At 25.3% G+C, this 15,531-nt stretch overlaps 1 protein-coding gene across 1 annotated transcript; it reads left to right on the plus strand.

The window, feature by feature from the left end:
- The first annotated feature begins 1,854 nt into the window (after positions 1–1,854).
- LOC145849234 (choline dehydrogenase, mitochondrial-like) lies at positions 1,855–10,620 on the plus strand. The gene is made up of 11 exons (XM_082954371.1): positions 1,855–1,955; positions 2,156–2,324; positions 2,456–2,715; positions 5,729–5,925; positions 6,311–6,470; positions 6,761–6,873; positions 7,126–7,299; positions 7,535–7,682; positions 7,993–8,099; positions 8,267–8,395; positions 10,123–10,620. The coding sequence occupies exons 1-11, from the start codon at positions 1,877–1,879 to the stop codon at positions 10,303–10,305; spliced, it is 1,719 nt and encodes a 572-aa protein (XP_082810497.1). The 5' UTR covers positions 1,855–1,876; the 3' UTR covers positions 10,306–10,620.
- The last annotated feature ends 4,911 nt before the right edge of the window (positions 10,621–15,531 follow it).

Raw genomic sequence — 15,531 nt, forward strand, 5'->3', positions numbered from 1 at the left:
GCAAAAATGTTGGCCTTGCAACGCGTTTTAAAGTTAAAGACAATTTATGCGAAGCATGAGTTTTTTTAGATAAAGTTTTCAAAATGTGCTATTGTTAGAATTTTAGCATGGTTATATTATCCTTATTCTTGATCTTGTTATTCTTAATAGACAATTTTAAGCTGCATTAACATTTATTTTCTCAAACAATTTCTTTTGCAAGAGGTTTTATGGTTTAGAAATTAAATTTAGTGTTTCTAAAGCAAAGTAATTAGATTCATTTTTAGCTAATAAGTAAAGCAATTAAAAGTTGTTAAAAATACTAATTTCTATTATCATATGAGTTGTTTTAGAGTTAGAAGTGAATAATGTTTGCTTATTAGTAATAAAAAGTTTTAAACGAGTTAGTTTTGTAAACATGTAATTACGTTAACTAAAAAGTTTACAAATAGCAATTTAAATTAACTTATACATATTTCGCTCTGCACTTCATTTTTTAAAATTGATAAAACAACATTCAAATCAGTGATCACTTTTTTAAGAAGTGTCATAATTTTATACTACACGGTTAAGTTTTGTTTTATAAGTATTATTTTCTCAACTTTTGCATTTTAATTTTTATGTGCATTTAATTTTTTTATACTAACAGAACAAAACTTTTAGAGATAAAAAAAAAAGTTTAGGCAAAACATAAAAATTGTAAGTTAACTGCTTAAAAAAAAGTAAGGTATTTTTTTACTGATCTGTTTGAAACAGTTTTATTTAAGTGTGCGCATTTTTCAAAAAATAAAAAAAGCTCAAACAAAATCTTTAATAAATAAAAATAATTTTTAAAATATCTTAAAGATGTAAGCTCGGAAGTATTTATTAATTTTTTTTTATGTTAAAAATTTAAATAAAACGACATTGTTGTTTAGAAAATTTTTAGTCATTTCTTTTTCAAACTTCACTTAAAACATGTTTTAATTCACGAAAACAAACGTTTAGTACAGACAAAAAACCCTTGTGAGTTTATATCTAAATAAAATATTAATAAAAATGTTTTTATTTTAAGATGAAGCTTGGTAAATTTTTGATAACTTTGATACAAACTTATTTTGTTTTAATTTAAGCTCAGTATTACTTTTATAAGCATTAGACTTTTTGTGAGGTGAGGTTACCCTCAATTTTAATGTCTATTTTATTTTGTGATTAAATAAATTTAACCACTAGCGTTTTTAAAGACGCTTTTTTTCAAATCTATCTTAAGAACTCAAATGCAGTTTTTTAATTAAATTAATTGAAAATATATTTTTTTAACCTGTTTATTTTATACACTTTGAAGAAACCTTATCGATGTCCCAATTGTACTTAATGAATTAGAAAAATATAAGAGCATGTATCTCTATTGTACTCGATGCCTAGTTTTCTAACAAACAATGATGTACAACTTTTCAACTTTTAAGAAAAACTAATAGAAATATACTTACTAGTACTTAAAAACTTAAAAACTTTTTAGTACCACAAAATGTACTTCTAGTTCAGTTTATAAAAATTATCAGTTATTGTAAGTTGAATATTTAACAAAATATATTTTTACAATACTTATTATAAAGTTTAAAAAAGTCCAAGACCCTTTAGTTCACCCTGTATACATAAAACATCACAGGTCTTTTCAAAAGACATAATATTACTCATTGATATTTTTGTGAACACCTAAAAATAATGGCATTAAAAACTGTTGTATTTTTTGAAACAAGTTTTAATAGTTTTTTATATACTTAATTTGTATATATAAAGATAACAAGTTATTAAGTTTTTAAAATTTTAAGTTTTTGATTTGTAAGCATTTTTTACTTATTAAAGATTTTAAACTTTATTACTATACATTTTCTTAGAATTATTTACCTAAGAAAATATGCCCCTTTTGACAAGTCGTTTTTTAAAAGCTACATCTTCTGCTGTTAATACTTTCAACCATGTTATTATTGGAGCAGGTTAGTCTTTACAAAAGTTTTGTTTTAGTTTCAAATCTTAAAATGCTTTCATTATTTTAGCTTTGTTAAGTTTGATGCATTTAAAAACAAAGGATTATTTTTGCAATAAGATTTTTTGGTTTATACTTATTGAACACTGTTTAGTAGCATTATATTTTTGAAAGCCATCCATAGTATACCTAGAGTTGTGATTTTTATAGGTTCAGCTGGGTGTGTGCTTGCTAACAGATTAACTGAAGATACTAACAAAGAAGTTTTGCTTCTAGAAGCTGGTCCAAAGGATACTATTCTGAATAGTACTTTAGCATCATGGAAAATTCATATGCCTGCTGCCTTGACTTACAATCTCTGTAATGATAACTACAATTGGTAAGATGTGTTGTTTATAGTACGCTTTCTGACAACTGTTTTTGTACTTCATTTTATTTGTTTGCAACTAATTTTTTGATAAAATGTCATCTTCAAAAAACCTTGTTTACTACTGAGTTCTTTTTAACCAGGTATTATGAAACTACACCTCAGCCGCATGTAAACAACCGTAAAATGTACTGGCCACGTGGGAGGGTTTGGGGTGGATCTTCCTCACTTAACGCAATGGTTTACATTCGTGGCCATGCAAAAGATTATGATAGATGGCAGGAAGAAGGTGCTGCTGGTTGGGACTATGATCATTGCCTGCCTTATTTCAAAAAGGCGCAAAACCATGAACTTGGTGAAGATACTTACAGAGGTGGTAGTGGTCCTTTGAATGTTACAGTTGGTAAGTTTTTGTAGATGAAAATAAAGCTTTGTTTGATACTAAATTTACTTTACAGATATAAAATTTAAAGTAATAAGTTAAGTCTTTTAGCAAAAAAAACAAGTTATGTAAGCAATTTTGCTAAGGCTGGTAAAAACTTTAGAGGTTCTTTTTTTTTTAATAATAACAATTTATGTTTATTTGGCCATTTAATGCTTAAAACTTTTGTTTCATATGTACTTCTTTGAAATTGCAATTGCTGTATACTAGATAAAAATTGTATATAATTTTGAAAAAATGTTAGTTTTGATGTAAGATATATTGTTATAAAATACTTTTATAGTTTATATCTCTGCATAAGTAGATTATTTATTTATTTTTTTATTTATATATTATTTACTATAATTAAAAGAACTTATTTTTTATGATTTTATATTATAAGTAATACCTATTAAAAACCTAAATTCAAAAAGTACTTAAATGTCAAAATTATTATCTAAAAACAGTAAAAGTATTTTTTTACATAGTATAACTAAAGCTCTTGTTTCAGGGTTGCCACACACTCAGGGAACTCAGGGAAATCAGGGAATCTCAGGGAATTTTCAAACTGTAGAAAATATCAGGGAAACTCAGGGAATCTCAGGGAAAATCAGGGAATTTTGGCATTTTTCTTTTAACTCAGGGAAACTCAGGGAAGTTTTGATTTTTTCTCTAAATTTCAGGTAAGTTTTTGAAAATCTCAGGGAAATTTTTTTCCAGATCTAGAATGAGGTTTAGTTAATTTAGTTTCAATATTTTGTTCAAAAGTAATAATTTTTATTATTTAAGTGGTTATTTAGAATTTTTTAGCCTTGCGGCTAGTTCTTCAATATTCTTAGTATTAACATTGTAGTTTTTTTAAGTTTTAAATTTATATTTACTTAAGTAAAATCAAACAGTTTAGAGAAATGAAAGTTGTTGTTAACTTTTTTACAATAATGTTAAGCTTTTAAGTTTTATTTACTGCATTCAGAACAGTTGCTAGGAAAGACATACAAGTCATAATGAAGTTATTATGTATGCATTTAAGTGAGTTCTTCATGTGAAATTATTATTATAGTATAGTTAAATTTTGTCAATTAAAATGTCAAACAAATTAAACTTTATTCTTTTATGTAGAAAGTTAAGGGCATAGGGGGGTAAACACCCTTTTTTGGTTTTTGATCTTATTTTATATAGTTTTTGCTAAGCTAAAAAATGCTTTTTACAGATTTAAAAATTTCAAAATAGTTTTTGAGATATAGCCGGTCAAAGTTGGAGCCAACAATAGGTTCCTTATGGGAGGCGCAAACTAAAACGGCAAAATTAGACTATTTCACTAAAAATCTATCTTCTCCTACGTTTTTTGAGATAACTACCTCAAATTTTAAGGAAATGTTCCTTAATATATTTAGAAAATTCTGTCGGAACAGAATTTAAAAAAAATGAAAAATAAAAATTTTATATAAAAAATGAACAAAAAAAACATTTTTTTTTTTGTTTTTTTGTTATAAAATTTTTATTTTTTAATTTTTTTAAATTCCATTCCGACAGAAATTTTTAAATATATTAAGGAACATTTCCTAAAAATTTGAGGTAGATATCTCAAAAAACCTAGGAGAAGATAGATTTTTAGTAATTTCTAGTTATTTGCCGTTTTAGTTTGCGCCTCCCATAAGGAAGCTATTGTTGCTTCCGACTTTGACCGGCTATATCTCAAAAATTATTTTGAAAATTTTAAATCTGTAAAAACCATCTTGTAGCTTAGTAAAAACTATATAAAATAAGATCAAAAACCAAAAAAGGGTGTTTACCCCCCCTATGCCCTTAACTAAGAAGTTTACACAAAGTTATGCAAAAATTTAATTTTTTATTTTTAATTGGTTTAAACCTTTTAAGATTGAGTTTTTGAAAACAGTTATTTTCATAAATTTAAATGCAGAAGCATACACATACAACCTTCATTTTATTATGAAAGAAGAAAAATGAGAATGAGGTATTAATAATTTGTGTTAGAAGAGAATTTTTTTTTTTTAAGATTTGAAAAATACTCAGCGAAACTCAGGGAAATTTAAGGTTACTCAGGGAAATTTTTGGTCACTCAGGGAAGATTTTTTGGCTCAAAGAGTGGCAACCCTGTTGTTTCTTTATTTCATGTTGAAATTTATTAAAAAAAATCAAAATAGAAAAATCTGAGTATTTTTAAAAAACAGTATATAATTATGATTTAATAAATTATTTTAGTATATAAGTGGCATAAATCTGAAAAATGTGCATAATATAGTATAATGTTTTAATATAGTATAAATGTTTTAAGTTCAGTTATAAGTTGAGTGAATTGTCCTGCAAACAAAAACTTTATGTACTTACTGTTTAGTTGATTACCTTTAGTAACTAATCTTGTCGTTGTGATAAAAAAGTACGTTTTATGCTTAAAAAGTTTTACTTGCTATTTAGAAAACCAAAAACAATAAAGCTTATTTGAAAAAATAAATAAAATGCATACTTATAGACTATTTAAAAGTTGTGAATAAGTTTGTTTTGTTTTAATCGGTACACAAAATACACTAATACAAGTTTAAAACTAAATAAATTGTTGTCAGTGGATACATAGCAACAATTAAAGACAAATTTCAACTTATATAGTGTTTGTAATGATCATTACAAACTAATCTCAATTACATATAAAGTTTTGTATTACATAAAAAGTATATTATGATTACAATTGTTACTATAAAGTAAAATTTTGTCTTTTGTTTATTGCTATGTATCCACTAACAACAATAGCATGAAATGTATTTGGTTTATTGTATTAGGTGTCTTTTCTATACTGTTTAAAAAACTAATTGGACTCTAATATTTGCATTGATAAAATAAGTTTATTGTTAACTCAAGTTTATTAAACTAAGTTTTGATAAACTGAACTATATTCTTTATTTTAAATGACTTAACAATTTGTTCAGTTGGAAAATACCGGTTGTAAATATATAATTTAAATAAATTTGATACCCTTTAGGGCCACAGGACAACCCACTGTTCAACGCCTTTTACGAAGCTGCACAGCAAGTAGGGTACCCATATACAAGCGATATGAATGGATATCAACAAGAAGGTGTTGGTCCAATGGACATGACTGTTTACAAAGGTAAAAGGTGGAGCACAGCTTCTGCTTACCTAAGGCCAGCATTGACTAGGAAAAATCTCCACACAGAGGTAGTTTAATTAGCTGTTTTATGTTCAATACTATCAAATATAACTTGTATAGCTGTAATCTTAAGTTAGCTGTTCTTTCTGTAATCTGTTGCACATTTCAACATAAAAAAAACTAAAGTTAAAATATAAAAAATAATTTAAAAATTGTTTACGAAAAAATAAAATTCACATATGTATTTAGAAATAATACAGTAAAACAAATTCTACCATTCAATTACTTTATTATTGTTTTCTACAGTTTTTATTTACAATATTTATTATGTATAAAGTAATTAGCTCATAAGTTATAGCTTAATGTAAGTATTATTTTAATTTTATTTAGTCTAAACAAGTCTTTGAAAACACATAGTTAGTTCATTGCAACTAAAGCAAGTTCACACAAAAGACAGGGTGTATGGTGACAAGACTTTTGTTTGACAACAACAAAGTCACTGGAGTTGAGTACATGCAGGGAGGTAAATTAAAGCAAGTTTACTCTTCAGAAGATGTTATATTAAGTGGAGGAGCTATTAATTCCCCACAACTTTTAATGCTGAGTGGCATTGGTAAGTTAAAGCGTTCTGTACTAAATTTTGTAGTTATCACATGGTTCTAGTGCATTACTAAAGCTCTTGCTGCAAATTTATAAAGTTCAATAAAAAGTTATCAGGAAACTGTATGGTTTAAATCTTAAAAAAATAGCTTTTGTTTATTTATTTAGTTTTGAAATTAAAAGTAATGTTAGTTTAAAGTACAGAAATATTTTTGTTAGCAAATATATCAAGCTTTGTTTTTAGTCTGATACTTAAATGTAGTACGTATAGAGCGTATTATTAAACATAAAGTCTTCTGGTAGGAAATGCTGATGACCTAAACAAGTTAGGGATTGAAGTAAAAGCAAATCTTCCCGGAGTTGGAGAAAACTTACAAGATCATCTCGAATTCTATGTACAGCATCAATGTACCAAGGTTTTAAATTTACATTTTTATTTACTCAGAACCTAATTAATTTCAAGTTACTTAAGTAAACAATGAGCTAAAATTTGTAGTAAAGTTAGTTTGATCTTTTTAGTACTTTCAGTCAATGAAGTAACTTCGTTTTGGAGCTCCTAATTTTATGATACAGTTCTATGGGTTTTTAAATTGATGGGCAACTAAAATATTTGTATAACATTTTTTAAATTGAGAAACATTTATGTAATAAAATTATCAAAAAAACAGCCAATCACACTGTTTAGTGCACAAAAGTTTCCCCACATGATATTTGTCGGGTTGGAATGGTTTGCAAGGCAAACAGGGCTTGCAGCCTCATCGCATTTGTGTGGTGGCGGCTTCATCAGGAGTCGAGCTGGTATCGAGTATCCTGATATTCAGTTCCACTTCCTTCCCAGTCAGGTTTTTCAACATTTTCAATCTAGAGTTATAATAAAGAAATTGTTTGAAATTTTGTTTGTCAAGTAATGTTTTAAAAATTTAAAAGTGTATAAATTATGAGAAAGTTTTGGTTGTACTATATTTAGTAGATTGTAATATCTACTTAAATTACCCATTATATACTTTTAATAGCATAAACTGTTCTTGCTTTTGTTGTCTACCACTTTAAATACTTTATTTAAACTAATTCAAATAGGTAATTGATCATGGCAGAAAATCTCCGACAGTTGAAGGTTTTCAAGTGCATGTAGGCTCACTACGTGCTACTAGCAAAGGATCTCTTAAATTAAAAAGTACAAATCCACTTGACCATCCAATCATTGATCCTAACTATCTAGCAACTGGTTATTTTTAAATTTTCTATGAGCATCGTGTTTTAAAAGATTTAATCTAAAAAATAGCTATAGTAGAAACATATTTTTAATCGTATTATAATGTTTATATGATTAGCTTATTCAAAAGTATATAAAAAAGGGAAAACAACACATTTTTCTGACACATTTGGAATAAAATTTCATTGACTTCAATGAACGTTTTGTGTTTTTTGAACTTAGTGCTGGTTTTTTGATTGCAGTAAAGTTTTTCAAGTTTTACTTAATTAATAAATTTGAAGCACAAATTGGGTTTTCTTTAACTCTTTATTTTGGTTAACAGAAGTTGATAGGTGGGAGCTACGCGAATGTGTCAAACTAACTCGTGAAATTTTTAAACAAAAAGCTTTCGACGAGTTCAGAGGTCCTGAATTAAGACCCGGAAATGATGTAAGTTTTAAGTTAACTCATATGTGTTTAGTTTACACTTAATACACGTTGCTGCTATGTCACCGAAATAAATGAAAGATTAGTATTTAAATAAAAAAAGTAATATGTGATAATATATGTGTTTAAAAAATAACAGTATTTTCGTTACATTCTTTATGTTGCTTTAGTGCCAAACGGACGACGAAATAGACGCATTCGTGCGTGAAAAATGCGATTCAGCATACCATCCTTCGTGCACTGCTAAGATGGGCGACCCCAATGCTGATAATATGGCTGTTGTTGATGCTCAAACAAAAGTTTGTTATTTTACTTAAAATCATTTTTTAAATTTTCACTATTTTCAAGTAACTGACGTCAAATTTTTATTAAAAAACAAATTAAATTAGTTCTTTTAAACATTTCTGTGTGCAAATTTAGTTTTTTTTGTAAGAATATTTACTTTAATAACTTAAATTTTTCTAAATTGGTCTTTGTAAAAATTGTAAGTTTGTTAGTTAGTATCTGAATTAAGTTGAAGTGAAACGTGTAAATTAATTACTTAAATATTTACTTACGAACATCTTGCGTTGTTTCAAACTTTTAATCTTCGCTTGATTAACCTTAAGTGCTCATGAAGTTCTTTCAAACTTGTTTGAGGTTGCAACTTGTTGAACTTTATATATCTTCCTAAAAAGTTATGTAAAACAAACTCAAACTTATAGACTTGTTTTTTTACAATATAATTAAACAAAAGTTTAAATCATGTATCGATACTAATTTTTAAATATAAATGTTTTAGGTAAACTCGTATTTTAGTTTATTTTATATAAACTTGTATGTACTATTCAAAAACAACATAAATTTTATAAAAATTTTACTTTGCGTACTTTAATTTATTATTTGTTTTATATTACTCCATGCATAAAAATTTGAAGGAGTTTTTGAACGTTTATAAGTTGTAGTTTTGGTTAGTCAAAGTATCTCAATTTTTTGTATGTTAATTTATTGTTAAAAAGTCTAAAATACGTGAAAGTTAAGTAAAACTCATGGGTTAAATCATATAATATTAAGTTTGCAACTTCAAATTAAGAGTTATTTTTACAATATTTCAAAAGTAATATGTCGTAAAAACACATTTAGGATAAAAGTGAGTTATGATTAATGGTTAATTAATTGTCTATAAATTCTTATATAAAAATGTAATTTTTATTATATTTTTTAGATTTATTTAAATAAACTTATTTAAGGATTTTTTTATTTTAAAAAGTACTTTGACTTATTTAACAATTTTTTTTTTGCATAATAAAACTTTTTTCAAATAGTTAAACCAGCTTATAAGTAAACCAATCTTTTATAAACCATGACGGGAGTAAATTTTAAAAGTCAGATTATTAAGTTTTGTTAATCTTATCGTTGAAAATATAGTTTTGAAATAGGTAAAGAGAGAACGAAAAGTATTTGAATATTATTGTTTAAAAATTTTTAGCTGAACAAATACTGAAATAAATTTTATTCTTAATTGAACTTAAATATACTATATTCCTAAAATAAAATAATATTACAATTATCACCTGTGTATAATTAAAAAAACTAATCCAATTTTTGCCAGCATAATATTATTTTGGCCTTACTGTTAGTATTAAAAACTCAAGTCTTAAGCCTAGGAGCATAATTTCTCATTTTACTGGTCTCACCACTATGTAGTCTGAGCCGGCGCAGACTTCGCTGGCAGAGTCATGTTCTGAGGAAACGTATTTAAATATTTTTCGGACTGGATGATCTGTCCGGAATATAAGTATAATAAGTATTTCTTATTTCATAAATATATAAATAAGCATATATAAAAATATCAAGTATCTATGTATATTTATCGATATAAAGCAGCAAAATTTAATTATCAATCAACAAACATTTTATTTTTATGTTAGTTGGAAATTCAGACTAATTATAGTTGTTGTTTTAATTAAAACTTGTTCAATAATTGATTTTTTTTTAAAATTAGTTTACGAGAATAACAAGTAAAATAAATTGCAAAAAATTGTAGGTGATTGGAGTAGAAAACTTGCGAGTTGTTGACGCCAGTATCATGCCTTCGGTCGTCAGTGGAAACCTCAACGCTCCAGTGATCATGATGGCTGAGAAAGCAGCAGATATTATTAAGGGAAATCCCCCTCTTCACATGCCGCAAACCCCCGTTTACCAAGTTGATTCTTCAAAACAAAGATAATTTTATTGAAACGACAAGCTTATTGATCGGTTTAAGATCAAACAAAAAAATCTTGATCAAGAAAAGTAATCTTAATAACTTTTAACTTACTTCCACTCATTTGTTTTTTATAAACATCATTTGACTATCTCATATATTTAATTATTTTTAAGCCTTAATCTTTGTTGTGCTAAATTATTCAATCAAACTTACCTATTTCATATTAGGTTCTTCATATTAATTTTTTTTTATACTGTCTTTAGTATTAGGAAAAACAACAAAACACTGTTTATTATTTATAACTTTCTCAACTAGTCAATCTTTTAGAATTATAACACTAACTACACAGTTTAAAAGCATTTTTTCTTAAAGTTTTGATTTTTAAAGTTTAGTTTTAAATAGTTTTTGTAACTAATACAATATTGATGGAAGTATTTACCACTTGTAAAAATATGCAAAGTGATATTTACTAATCACTTAATCAATGCAGTAAAATCATTCTACCATCAACATTCTTATCTTAATTCAATTATATTTTTACAAGTGTTTAAACTTACTAGAACTTTAAAAAACTTCAAGTGTGTATTTGTTTTGTTTTGGTGAAATTTATACATTTACAATGAAATAAACTTATTTATCACTTTATATACCATAATAAATTTAAGATTTACCCTCAATATACCATAATACTTTTCAATTCAAAAAGTTAATTAGTTTAGATAACGTTAGTACTTGTTCGTTCATGTATTTTTCAGACCAATTTGTATATATAACTATTCAAATTATAGATTAAATTGTTTGTTAACAAAAGATTCTAGTGAAACAAGTTCACTGGAATATAAATGAAACAAATTATACAGTAATCATCCTTTATTGTACCAATATATGTTTCTGTATGTTAACGCAATTAACATATTTCAACTGGGTTTTAATGGAAATAAATAATAATTAATAATGAAAAGAATCTAATTAGAATAAGTTAATTAGTTATTCTTTCCATTAAAAACCTAGTTGAAGTGTGTTAATTCGTTAACATACAGAAACATATGTTGGTACAATAAAGGAAGATTACTGTATAATTTGTTTTATTTATTTGTATATAAATATAATATTACGAGTTGACATCAATGTTTTTTAAGCAGTTTAAGTTCAAAAGTACATTTATACACTTACATTTAAAACTTATTATAATATTTAAAATAAGATTTATGTTGTTTTATATAACTTTAAACAAAATATCAGCAAATAAAGTTTTCAATGAATAACTATATTATTTGAATATTTTAAAGTAATTCCTTGGGTAGAATATTTTGAAAATAAATTTCTGCTACTTACAATGTTGTTATTTTATAACCTGTTTATTAAAAAACTTTTTATTTAAACAAATTTTAAGCTAAAACAATAATTTTGTTATGCATGTTTAGAATCAGAATATAATAAGTCGAAAAAATACTAATTTCTATAAAGGCATCACAATACTTAAGCTTAGTGAGGTCATCAATATGATAAATTAAATTTTCACAAAAAATTTTTCAAGGTTAAAAACAGTCCTGTTAAGTTTTGTAACTTGTAACGTTTTGTTTTAACAGTTCAAAGTTAATGAAAACTGTAATTGTAAAGCTTCATAGTTGTCAATTTACTTTGTTTAATAAAAAAACATTCTTTAACTTACACACAACCTAATTTTGATTTTAGCGTAGAAATTTGAAGTAAAACAATCAAACATTACACATTTTTAAGAAGACAAGATTACTTTTTTTTTAACGTAAATCTTTAGTTCCGTAGTTTAATGATATCATTTAAATGAATACATAAAGAATGAACAGCTATGGAGTGATAAATAATTTGCCTAATATGCATTACTGTAAGACTATGAGATTCAGAACTTTTAAATCAGTTTTATGTGGCAAACATACACCTACCTTGAATTAATTGTAATAAAATATTGTTTTGACTGTTATCTAATGCATTTTAAGTAAGCATGGTCATTATTTTTTTTCGAATTTATTTAATACTTTAGTCATATTAATTTATTTAAGTAATTCAAATATACTTTTAAATAAGGTAAAAAAAAAGCTTGTTTTAAATAAAGATAAAAGTGTTTATTAGGCTCTATTTAATTTTGTTTAAACAAAATCTCATAAAACTTCTTGACTTTAGTTCATGACACAATCTTTATTTAGTAATTTAAACTAATAATCTACAAGATCAAATAATCAAAAAGTAAACATTGCTAAGTTACACTCCAAACATAATTTTTTATTACCTGCTCACAGTTGGCCCAAATATTCTTTTTCTATTCAAATGTAACAACAACAAAACAAACAGATAAAGTTTAATGTTATTCGAAGGTGTTTCAAAACTTTATCGGTCACTATATGCTCAGATTTACTAATGCACGTTTATTTATAATAGATCTTTTATATCTTTAAAATGATCAATGAAGTGTCGAAACGCCGTTGAATAAACATAAGTACTATTTGTTTGTAATAATATTGTATTTAAAAAAGTGAAATATCTAATTATTACTCTATTATAAATTCTAGTTTGTTAAAAACTCTTTAGTTTTTTTTAAATTTTATTTCTTAGCTTAGAACTAATACTTCAGCTTATTATTAATAATTTTTTACACATTAATATTTTTGTTTAATGCTTTATAAACAGTTGAATTATAAGAACTAATTTCCACTCATGCTTTTTATTTATTCTCATTAAGTAAATAACAGTTAGCAACTTCCTCACTAATTTTACTTTAACAAAGGTTTGAAGTGCAACTGTCTTCAAAAAGTTCTTTATACTGCAATATGTATAAATTTAAATGCTATTTAGAATGAAAATAGATAAAATGTAGTAATGTATTATTTTTGTCAGGTAAAAAATGTGATATTCAAATTGTTTGTTTATATACTATTAGACATGTTTAACTTTTTTTTTCAAATGCGCATTCTACATTATAAGGTGTTGCTAGAAAAATTAGCATGAATTTTAATAAAATTTTTAATATTTTCAACTTAAACCAAAATAATCAGTCTTAAAGATTTTTTGCTATCAATAATTTTAGAAAGTAATGGTTATTTTTCGAAAAAATTCAAAAAAAAATGTAAATAATAAAATATTTCTAATAAAACTTAATCAACTAAAAAGTTTTTATCAAATCTATTTCTAATTAACGCTCATTAAAAAGAAAACCTACTTTAAGGAAAGTTCTAATTTTTTGTCGTACTTACTTGTTTAACTAAATAAAGTACAATTAGATACAATTAGGAGATATTGGTTAAAAAGTTTAAGTTTTAAAATGTACAATACGAAAGTAAAGATCTAATAAAAACTTTTGCCTCCTCAAGCAACATTTCTCATAAAACTAATGTTAAATACGCCTTAGATCATTTTCTGCTCTTCATTATCAACTCCGTAATATTTAGTGCAATTTTCAATTTACGACCTCATGCCCCTTTTTTTTTTAGCTTGTGGCCCCATACATTTCTAAAAATTTCGTTAATATTTAGTGTCAGTTTCAAAACTTCCCTTGATTACGCCTACAAATTAAGCTTTTTTCAATTTAGCTGTACTAAATCTTATACTTTTATTCATTTAGTTTGTCAATACTAGACACACAATAATTTAAATGTAGGAAGCCAAATAATTTACAATAAAACAAGAAAAACACAAACTTCAGCAACTCTGCTTGAAACTGAAACAATTCTTTAAATTTAGATAAAATAAAAACATCAACAAGTTAGATTTAAAAAATACTTTTGTGCTGCATTAATGAATATAACACTTGTTTCGGAAAAATGCAAAATAATAATTCAAACATCATTAGAAATCGGTATAAATAATACACGATATATTTACAACAAATTAGATAATTTTAACGTAAAAGTGTTAGTGACTTTTATATTCAAAATTAGCCTAGTTATTACCAATTATAATTTTTGTATTAAAACGTATATCTTAGTTTAGGTTTTTGTTCAAAAATTTTAGTCTTTTGATCAAAACTAAACCAAAGAAAAAGGTTTTATTAAAGAAGTAAGAAAACTATGTAACTACTTACTTATTTTTGACGAGAAAAATATATGTACTAATTTTATTAATAGACTTTTTATCTAAATATTTTTTACTAAGTGTTATACATTCGTGTTTATCTTATTTACCTATGTAAGTACAATCAAACAAGTTTAGTACAAAAATAAATATTAAAACTTTTAAATTGCTTTCGAAGAAAAGAAAAAAGATTAGTCTTAGGGTATATCAACTAAAAGCTACTGTAAAATTAATTAATAAAATAATGATTTTTTAAAAACTATTTGCTAAACTATAAAACTAAAATAAAAAAATTGTAAGCAACATAAGTTTATTTTAAAATATGGTTATGTAGGCAAATATAGTAATTTGGAGATACTAAAATATCCAAAACTATGTATTTACATGTAAAGTTGTTGCAAGGTATCAGGCTAGCATAAAGTTAAATAATAGAGGTTATCTTTACTAGTTAAAAAGTAAAAAAGGGATTCGCAAACTGCGGTCCATGAAGAATATGGGTCCGGATAAGGTCCAATTGGTGTTGTAACTTTATCTATATTGTTAAATTCTTTTGCATAGCCTAAAGCTTAGAAACTTGTAGAAACACCAGAAAAAATAATTTTTTGAACTTCTCAGAAATAAGAAATACAATTAAATAATTGAACAATGATAATTTTTTTGTTATTTCTAAACCTGATAAAATAAATGTATTAATGAACAAGTCTTACTATTTAAAAAAATGGATGTTGTTTTGGTGTTTTTGATTTTTTTAGTTTACAATAACTTAATGATACAATTTTAAACACAAAACTACAGGGGATACTACTGTGTTGAAGAGAATCAATTGAAATTTTAGATCGCGCCTTTCTAATTTTCTAAACCAGTGCAACTTTAAGTGTCATTTTACAGGCTAATGTAAACATAATTATTGTTAATATTACTCATAATATTCACCCCGTGAAATGTTCTATCAATTTCAATTGAAAAGTATTAAAAAAAAAAACAATAACAAATTTTATATTAAGGAATAAAAAAGTAAACATCTACATTTTTATTAAAGCAAAATCATATACACTTATGATAGGTAGAAATATAATAAATTTGTCACATACATAGAGTAACCTCTCTTGAATCTACACAAATTGTGTCCACAGCAAAATTGCGTAACTAAACGAGAGGTAGAAAATATACCTACTACATTGGCTATTTTCTTATAATGAATTT

This window comes from Thalia democratica, chromosome 1 (genome assembly GCF_965202585.1).
Source record: "Thalia democratica chromosome 1, ktThaDemo2.hap1.1, whole genome shotgun sequence".
Taxonomy (NCBI): domain Eukaryota; kingdom Metazoa; phylum Chordata; class Thaliacea; order Salpida; family Salpidae; genus Thalia; species Thalia democratica.